The 10,648-nt window shown below is 36.2% G+C and overlaps 1 protein-coding gene across 1 annotated transcript in view; it reads left to right on the forward strand.

Moving 5' to 3' along the window:
• LOC139742564 (synaptic vesicle 2-related protein-like) overlaps nucleotides 1-2,473 on the forward strand; it is a 43,859-nt gene extending 41,386 nt beyond the window's left edge. The window contains exons 12-14 of the mRNA XM_071653096.1: nucleotides 367-448; nucleotides 1,188-1,277; nucleotides 2,357-2,473. Of these exons, the coding sequence (XP_071509197.1) occupies nucleotides 367-448; nucleotides 1,188-1,277; nucleotides 2,357-2,473 (289 nt within the window). The remainder of the gene's footprint in view (nucleotides 1-366; nucleotides 449-1,187; nucleotides 1,278-2,356) is intronic.
• The last annotated feature ends 8,175 nt before the right edge of the window (nucleotides 2,474-10,648 follow it).

Raw genomic sequence — 10,648 nt, forward strand, 5'->3', positions numbered from 1 at the left:
TTTCGTTAATTAGTTGTAATTAAACAGCTCAAATCAAGCATTTCTGAATTTGAATAAATATGTTCTTGTACCCGCTGCTATAAAGGATAAAAGTGCTATTAAGAAAAAAGAAACACCCCCTAAAAAAACAACGAAACAACAACGAACAAAGAAAACAAAATTGACAAAGTGGGAGTAGATAAACTATTTTCTATATATTACATCTACTTATATGCCATATCGTTGTAAAGCAAGCTAAAACTTAAACTATTATCATAAGGCAGTGTAAGGAGTATATGTCCATTTCTTTGTTTATGTTTTCTTCTATATTTTTATTTCTATGTTATTAATTTGTTTTCTTTTTCTATTGCGACACTTTCTTTGTAGCGGGGTTCAGACATTCTTCATATTTGTGGTGCGAGGTATGATTTCAGGGGCTTTCCAAGCTTTGTATGTTTATACACCGGAGGTGAGCAAATATACAAATACATATTGTACTTACTTTTATATTCTAATATAATCTCTCTATTTTCTTTGTGTAATCGAAGAACATGTAGCATTAATTATGAAATAAAGGGTCAGTATGCTCTTCATATCCATGGAAGGAGATCGCATGCACGCACTAATTTCTTTTGTAACAAAAGTACGAATTCTAGACAATTATGAATTCTATAAAGCACTTGATTTCTTTCTCTGCCGAGGGGATTCCTAAATTACACCCTTAACTTGATTTTCGGGGGGAAATCTTTATTGGTTAAAGTTTCCGCCTCTTGAAACGATGTGAAAATTGCGCCTTTTCTCGTTAAATTAAATTCAAAGACGGAAATACAGGACAGACCGATTTGTGGTACAAGCAACTGGAGAAGTTCTGAATAGATGATGTATAAGCTGACATTTGTGATCCTCGTAAGGTCGTAACTAGTTGGTCAGAGACGTTTGAAAGTTGACAATAACACACTTTCCTCATTTAGTAGCAAATCTCAATTAATATTTTACTGTTTTACCTGTTTGATTTTCATCTTTTGTGTTTAATGTTTTGTTTTATTAAGTCAGAGATTTCAGTGGATAACCCCCTTGAAAACAATTGACTGTGAAAAGATGATAAAAATTACCTTTTTGTCACTTGTGTGATGATGTAATGAATCGATTCGGGGATTGAGAGGGTTAATTGACCCCATCGCTGTTTTTACCGTTAATGACACCGGCAGGTCTATCCAACTCACGTGAGGTCTTTGAGTCTCGGAGTGTGCGTTGCAGCGTCACGCCTTGGTGCCATCGTCACACCGTTTGTCGCCCAGGTTGGTTACTGGCTTATTTAAAAGAGATATTGCAGATTTTAGACGGCTGATTCTAGTGGTCATGATGATTATAATAGTGTGTGATAATATAAATTCTTACACTATCTGTTCAAGTATAATTGATGATTGTATATATGTCATGTCATGATCGATTGTATATGTTATGTCAAGCGTATAGAGAATTTTGTTAATTATTATGCGCTTTATAAATGTGAATTATCATTATTATTTTCATTATTATTATCATCATTATCATTATTGTTATTATTATTATCATTATTATTATTATCATTGTTTAAAACTACAAGATGCAACAGCACGCATTTCTTTGTCAAGCAAACGCAGACACATTATATCCCTATCTGAAATGAAGAGTCCTCATTGGTTGCCCGTAAAGGAACGTATAAGTTTTAATATACAACGTGTACTTGTTCTACTTTACTACAATGTACACTTCTATGTCATTAAGGGAACAGCTCCTGATTACAATGCATGTTTGTTTCATAATTACCAACCCACACAAATTCTTCGATCCTCAAACTCTGGTCTCTTACACTATATGTCGAATAGTTTTAACAACTTTTGTCACTGGCTGTCATCTTAGAACAAAGTCCAGACAAACAAAGCCCCCCTCCCCCCCCCCAAAAAAAAAAAACAACAACAACAACAACAACAACAAATAAAAAAATAATAGTAATGATTATACTAATACTAATACTAATACTAATACTAATACTAATGATAATAATAATAATAATCATCATCATCATCATCATAAGCATAGTAGTAATAATAATGATAATAATTATTATAATAACAATATTATTATCATCATTATTATAATTATCATTATTATTATCATCATTATCATTATTATCATCATCATCATCATCATCATCATCATTATTGTTATTACTATCATTACTATTATTACCGCTTATCCGAAAAAAAAAAGAAACTATTCTCATATTCTCATGGTGTCATATACTTTTTATGCTGTGATATGCACAATATGTCAGAATACATGCATCCCTCTTCTTGGGCTTTACACCTTATTAATTCTCTCTATGTTTGTGTAGGTGCTGATGAAGAATTCTTCAACGGTGGCAATATGTGTCTATGCTGGCTTCGCGCTGCTCTCTGGGGTTGTGTCAGTGATTCTACCTCTGGAAACGACAGGAAAAATACTTCATTAGTGTAACCTGTCGTCTGCCGGAAAAAAGATTGCAGTATACGAGTGCGTTCATGTGTGTGTGTGTGTGTGTGTGTGTGTGTGTGTGTGTGTGTGTGTGTGTGTGTGTGTGTGTGTTTGTGTGTGTATGGGTGGGGGGGGGGGCGGCGGGTACGAGTGGGGATGCGTACATAATTATGCGTGTAACGTGTTGGTGTGCTGCCTGACAGTGTAATTGTGCGTGTGTGCGTGATGGGGGACATGTCATTCTTTATAAAAAGTGGGAAATAATTCTATGATGGGATTTCATGCAATTGATATGGAGTAGATATGCGTGATTATGACAGTCACGGTTGACCATCATTTATGTAAGTTTGTTGGCACTTCTTTCTCTAAAGCATGCAATGAAAGTTAACTGGAAATGGGAGAGATATTAAAGCAAGCAAACAAGCAACACACTAATTCGTGTGGGTTTTTTTTTTCTCTTTGATTTGTATTTTTCACTATTTTGGTGGCGTTTTTAGGTTTGTGGGCGCTAGTATCAACCTCAAAATTAATGTAGAAATACATGCGTAACATCCACTAATGTAGTTATTTAAAAAAAGAAAAAAACTTCACGTGTTTTGTTTGTTTGTTTGTGTTAAAACAGCAATAAACCTCAATATTTTTCTACATTTTACTGCATTAGTGGGTCTTTCGACATTAGTGGGCAATGTTCGTTGTGGTCGAAAATATTCAACATTTGTGGTTGATTTTGGTTAATGTTCTTCTACATTAATGAGCGTTTCTACATTTGTGGGTTCAACAACCCCTCCTCCTGCAAATCTGTAGGCCAAAACAACAGGCTGCACGGGCGGCTCCATAGATTACTCAGAAAGACGCTTGTGTGCTTTCCATCCATTTTATAAAAAAAAAGGAAATTAACTCCCAGATTAGGAATGTTTTTATTAAAAACTATTCTGTTCAGTTCAAATTTATTTCATATTTCCATTTTCTCAATGATGACATTACAAAATTATTGACAACAAAACAAGAGTACAAAATATATACAATCATGTCTTTTGATTGTAGAAGAAAAAGGAAAAGAAAATATACTTGACACAAATGTACATGGTCACATCGTATGAAAATGTCACTAGTAAGTATAAGAAATATGATGGGGCCTACGTAAAAGCTTTAAAGCTTGTAAAACTGTAGGTTCCCGAGTTCATAGGCATATAATTTTACACGGAGAACGGATATGTTTGTCTTGACCAACTAAAATTACACCAGTACAAAAAATAGATGAGTAATAAACTAATGAACCACATAGATATCGCACAAACCAGACTGCATACAAATCTCGCAGTGTTTGAATAACAAAAATGCTGTATTATTAAAAGATGTATCGGTACCATGAAATCACTTAAATAACTTGGTGCTCCTGTCAAGACATGAAGAAATCGTCTAATCTTATTCAAGAAGCCACTTACAGATAGGGGAGATTCTGCAGCACAGCAACTACTATCTCATAATATATTTCTCCTCTTGATTATGAATTTCTGACGTGTATGCAATTCCAACTCAATACAATTCAATTCATATATTACTTCCGTAATAAAATCGTTTGGAGATACAGAACTCGAAGTGTATGCAAAGTGTTACCAGTACAAGTCGGTGAAAACCAGAGGCATCTCACTGTATTTGATGCTGTGATTACTGAAAATCAATGTAACACTGAAATGGAACTGTTGTGTTGTTATTCATTTATATGTCTGATACTTAACACTGCATCAGTTGATTTCCATGGCTTAGTTGGTTTTATAGATATTAAGAATTATTGTTTGACAGTGAACAGAATTAAGTAACAAATTTGAACCAGCATAATCATCATTAATGCAACAATTTCTTGATGAACTCGCCATTGTTTTGTTTTTCTGCCTGGATCGGCTCCAAGCTTGGATTTTGTAAATACGATATCATTTTGCCGAACGCGAGGCACTAACATAGGGAGGATTTTTCATTCTACGGGTATTTTGGTCTGTCTTCAAAGCTTCTGGGATATCGAGTTAATGTATTTGCAAGAGTTTATTTAGCTATGTCAAGTACTATTCTTAATAGTACTGGTAGTACTTTAGAGAGGAGGGAAAGGGCAAATGTATGCAACTGAGTTTGTAAAGATATGATGCATCATTTATATACCATGTCATCAAATTAAAAAAAACACACACACGAAGAAAACAATGAAGCCGTACAGTAAGAACATTTAAATGTCTGTCGTGTCCAAAATTGCCTGTTGTTGACTATTATATTATAAAGATTCATCTAGACGTAATGAGAAATAGTCAGTGCAAAGCTAATATTACATCAACTTCTCAATGTCCCAGTGCAAGCATATGTGTAAGACTATGCCCCATTCCTTTAAACAGCAATAGGCCCTACCCCTTAAACACACATACACATACACAGACAAACACAAACACACACATACATATATATATCATATAAGGAACGAGAAAATGGTGCATAGCTTCGGAATTATTTTGTTCTTACTGTTCCTCATTCCTCACACATCAGGGCTCCACACTAAAAAACATTAAAAGTCCTTTTTTTATCTATGAGTCAAATATTTAAGTTCTATCATAGTAAGAATTGGAAGTTGGACATACTGTATCTACTCATAAATAAACCTCAACAAACTCGCAACAGTCACTCTCAGGCACTCATCCAGTCCTTTTCATCCATCCTTGAAACAAATTTAACTGCTAATTTCCGGCACAAAAAATTACAAATTTATTGACATACTTTGCAAAAAAAATTTTGGTGGCGGGCCACCAAATTTGCCCTTTTGTGAAATTTGGTGGCCCGACTTTCAGTTTTGGTGGCCCCGGGTCACCAGGCCACCGTTAGTGTCGAGCCCTGCATACATACATACATACCATGTTCAAACAAACACTCTCAAACACACAGTAATAGAAATCACATGACTGAAGTCCCAAAGATAAAAGATGTGCCATGTGAGAACTAGCCATTCCTCAAAAAGCTCAAAACTTTCTCATTATCACACTAATTTTGCTACATTATGTTTTGCAGCTTTCCACTGAAATATTTTTGACAACAGATTTTTCAAGATTTTGCCCTCAAATCATGAAGGAAATGGGAAGCCAGTTTCTATTTTTTTTTCTCTTTTTTTTGGTAAAAAATAGGAAAACAAACAAAACCAATCTACTGCAAATACCAAGTTTGATAGCTCAGATTTCAAACTTGTTAATTGTATTAGTTAGCTGTGCGCGCCAGAAAATAAATCATAAGGATTACTTTTTGGAAAGTGATGTTTGTATATGCATTCTGCTGTGGACTCTTTCAATTTCAATTTTCAATTTTCAATAGTTCATTTATTTCCATCATCAAAAACATATTGGCACACCAAACTTGTCACACCTAGGTAATCTTCTTTGCTTTCGTTCTTTCAAGTTCAAAATTTGTTTTAGTTGTTTCTCATACCCTGATATTTCTAAAATCTAAGACAAAAGGTGACTTGTTTGTTAAATGATGAGACCTGCTCTATTTGAACATTTGTAAATTACATGAGTGGCAAGTAACTACTATCAAATCTGTAATTAGAATTTAACGTAGAGTGACCTGTACAAGTAGTTTTCTTGATGGGGTGAGCTTGTACATTAATATTGCAAGACACTGAAAATCTCAGGAAGCAGAGAAGTATATGCAAATTGAACATTTATTTATTGATAAAGTTTTGTATATTTAGCATTTTCTTTAGCAGATTTAATGCTAAATATGAGAAATCATCATTTGGATAGACATGTTCAATCAGGTTTAACCCTTAAGAATTTAGTAAATCAGGAAAATTAAACAACTCGATGATAATTTAGCTGTGCTGGAATTTTTGAAGCAGTCCCTTGATTAAAGCCATTGTGGGGGAACTGATTTCTGCTAGGAAATATAAAATACACATAGAAATGCTTTGTTTACATTATCACCATATACACACAATTTCTAAGGCTAAAACTGCATTTAAGGTAATATAACCTTGAACTCAGATTTTATTGCATCACGATGAAATATTACAGTCTTGTTGACCTTGGTTACAAATAAGGTTCGAGAAGAAAACAAAACTTTGTGAATAAAACTTGTCTGTTTTGAGTTTCATGGATACAACCACCATACCATGTCATCATCAAATTGTATCAAGAGATTTTAGGCCCTTTTCGGGGGCCCAAGAAAGAATAGTACATGTTGCATCGTTGAGCCTTTTACCACACAATGTTCTACTGCCACAGAAACCTTCAAAGATTTTTTTTTGTTGAAATATCAAGGAAGGTATTACCTTGCATGAGCAGTGTTAGCAAGAGGCAACTCTATTCACTTCGGGTAATTGGGCTTTTCATGAACAGAACACGTACAACCTAATGAAGACCTGATAATATTCATAAGGATACTTTACGACCAAATATTACATTCCTTTGTAAAGTACTGTACATCACAATATTTTCACGGCGTGAAATTTTCACAAATTGGAGCTGACGGCCTTTTTCGCGGCATGAAATTTTTCCAGAGTTGCCTTTAATATTCAATGCAGATCGTGTCGATAAGAACTTTCGTGTGCATTTTAATTTTCGCGAATCTTGGCTCTTGCGAAATTCAAAATGCATGCGAACATTCCTCGCTTTATAGTACAATGACATCAGAACTGCCAACATTATCACATTCAAATCAGGTAGATTTCAAAGTGCAATCAGGTTGATACTTGTGTACTGCATGCATCTCAAAAGGCAAAACAATTCCCAAAATCAGGAAGACTTTTTTTATGATTCTCTGATCAGGACATGAAGAGATGTTCCAGTTTTCAGGGAGCTTCCTGCCAAATCATAAAGACTTAGTAGCTCTGTACTGTGATTAACCCATTTCGTACAACCACAAGTTGTTTCGTGACTTAATTATTGGTCATCAACCAAATTTGGCTTATCTTGTTTACTTATGTAATACACTGAGATTGTTCGAAATATCAGTCAAATTAAGTAGTAAAATATTTCAGTATTCAAAGAAAAATATATATAAAACATTATTTGTGCATTGCACACAGGCACATTGTAAAAAAAAAAATCCTATACTATATATTACAAAATGACAGCTATTCAAGTATTGATATCCAAGACTTAATTGGTATTAATGTACAATCTTTTGACCAGACCGTGGGGGAGGATTAAATGCGATTTGTACACACTTAAAACAAGGAATTTGTCTCAATGAATCTATTCAATATGTGTAACTGAGACAGATCTAATCCCAAATTGTATGCCTGATGCATGCTCACATTATTACAAAACACATCTTGTACAATAATATTGCTTCAGGTACAAATTGAACTATCTGTAGCTTGACAAAAAAAGTTTGATGTGTTCAATATTCGTACAAATCTTTGGAATGGACGCAACTACATTCTGTAACAAAATTATGGTCACTGCACACAGTATGCATACCAAAGGGTAAGCAAGGACACACTGGGTGTGTGTGCAATGATAGGTTTATACATTACAGGCTTGGCAATTTCTTGAATTACTCAGTTTCCATAATTCAAATGGAATACTGTGTGACATTTGACATACACCATAGACAAATCAATTAACAAAGTCTACTCAAGACAGCAACACTTCTCAGTATGGTGACAACCCACTGGCCCGTATTCTACTAAAAACTTAGACCCGAGTTTAAACCCACGCCTGGGTCTAAAGTAGGTTTTTGGGGTTTAAACCTGGGTTTAAACCACCAGTTTAGACCCAGGTTTAAACCCAGGTTTAATTGGTATTCTGCTAAGTTCAGCTGTGGTCTAAATAGGGTTTAAATTAAACCTACCCAGGAGGAGGTTTATTTCGAGTTTAAATCGAGTCTATTAGCATTACGATGACTGGTATTATGAGTGGTAAGGGTACCAGCACACAGATCAATGCCAATGGCACAAAACGAGTTGCTGGCTGGATACAGCAGCAGCTGCCTGCAGCTAGCTTGCCGGCCACACGCGTGTACACACGAGATACGCCTACTACGTACTAGATCTAGTACTTGTACACTTAGAAGAGACTCGAGATCTAAATGTTAGAAATACTAGTCCTAGTACTCCCTGTACTAATACGTTAGTCTAGACTTTACGATGAAAATAACCTGAAGACTAGACCAAGAACTCAATGTAGGACTAGAGGGTAGAGCCTGAGGTCGATTTGGCATAGATAGACTAGATCGAGAACCTAGATCGTAGGACTAACGTTAGGACTAGGAGTAGGGTCCTACTAACATTAGTAGAACCTATTCGAATAGCTAGAGTACATTATTGTAACGTTAGGACTAACGTTAGATCTATTAAAAGTTAGGTTAGTGTGGTACGGTAGGTAAAATCTAACGTTACTTCTAATATCGAGACAGGGTAGATAGTAGATCTGGATCTATTTCTAAATTTTAGAATGGTTTCCATTTTTATTAATTGACAATCTTAAGAGAAAAGCTTTTATTCAATTTCCTACCGCAAAGTCCTGGTTTGATCAATTGCCAGTCCATTCCGAATTCACGATTCAATCGACATAAAAAGCCATGTCCCATCCAGCGCACACAGCAACCGGCCGGCGCGGCGCGATGGATCTGCTGGTACTCATCTCAGCATTCAAAGTTAGCTAGCCAAGAATATAATAGCGCTTACGCTATACGCTTACCATACGATATGTATCCTGTGATGTGCGTCGCACACGTACACAAACTGTACAGTATATGCACAGTGCTTCACGAGTCGTCGCAAGCAAAAATACAGCATGCCCTTATTCGACATAAATACCCGTAAAAACTATTCAAAATCCAAGAAAGTCACGCTCATGTGGCTGATACACTGCCAATAATAAATTGAAGTGGATTTGTGGAGAGAAAAGTACTCAGAGAGGGAGAATTTCTTCTTCCATAGAGGGCACCATGGTGGCTTGACCCAAGACTATTTCGGGTTTAATTTAAACCCGAAATAGACTTGGGTTTAACTAAACCTCGCTAGCAGAATGCAAAATTAAACCTCAGGTCTAGCTAAACCATAGGTGAGTCTAAAATGGGTTTAAACCTTGGTCTACAGTAGAATACGGGCCACTGAATTTAAAATAATATAGGCAAAGTTCTACATACACATTAAAAAATGCCATGACTGAATACATAAATACAATTCACTACTCAGATGAACATTTCTGGAATGTTTTTCACACTATGTGATTGCTGCTTGATTGTCATCACTCTTTCTTATAAAACAGACAAATACAGGACTTTTGTTAAAGGTGCATGGTCCCGGTGTTTTAGTCAAATGCGTACGCGGGCACACGGCGCAAGTTTCCTATAGAGACCTACGCTATCGACTCCTCTTTGGCGCTTACGCTTTGGCCCACTTCCCCAAGTCCGAAGAAGTCCGATTCACTGTACTCAGTGGTCCGATCACAGTTCGACTCATGATTCGGCTGAGGGGGATGACAGCTCTAGCAAACTTCTTTTGTGATGTCATAATAACAAGCACATATGCATGCACCCTGGCATTACTACAGACTGCGCGATGCGCAGAGAAGACAACGAAGGCAACGTTACTTAGCAACACCTACGCACTTTACTCTTGATGACAGCTCAACTTCGGTAATCTTCGTATCAATGCTGACGGTGATCGGCAGTATCATCAACAGCGCCCTCTACACTACCGGGACTATGCCCCTTTAAGAAAGATTGACTACACTGGCAAATCTTAAGTACTGCAATTCCTAGTACAGTGGCCCCCACTAATCGCAAAGAATTAGGAAACAAGCTAATTATCCTATTTTAAACAACACCTAAAAAGATTGTAGCTATCCGATTGGTCGATTACCCATTACGTGACATTTGGTTAGAAGTTCCATCGCAAGCTGTGGCTGTCAGCCATGCAATCTTTTTTATAGCAAAAATGGATAGCGCATGGCTGACGTCACCCACTTCCATTGACTCCCGTGTTAAACTCACGATTGACTTTAAGTTTTTGTTCCATCGCATGGCTCTGATGTCACAATAAACAAACCTTTGCCACGTGCACTCAACAATTACAAGCGCGCTTACAAGCCTGTACTTTTGTCACTCATTTTTGTAAACAACTTCAACCGATCAGTTTCACGTACTTACACAGTGACCGACTCTGTGGCTAATCATTCATCTTTCACGGAAA

The sequence above is a fragment of the Diadema antillarum genome, unplaced genomic scaffold, assembly GCF_040938485.1.
Source record: "Diadema antillarum isolate AM-2024a unplaced genomic scaffold, OU_Dant_1.0 seq00001005_RagTag, whole genome shotgun sequence".
Lineage (NCBI taxonomy): Eukaryota > Metazoa > Echinodermata > Echinoidea > Diadematoida > Diadematidae > Diadema > Diadema antillarum.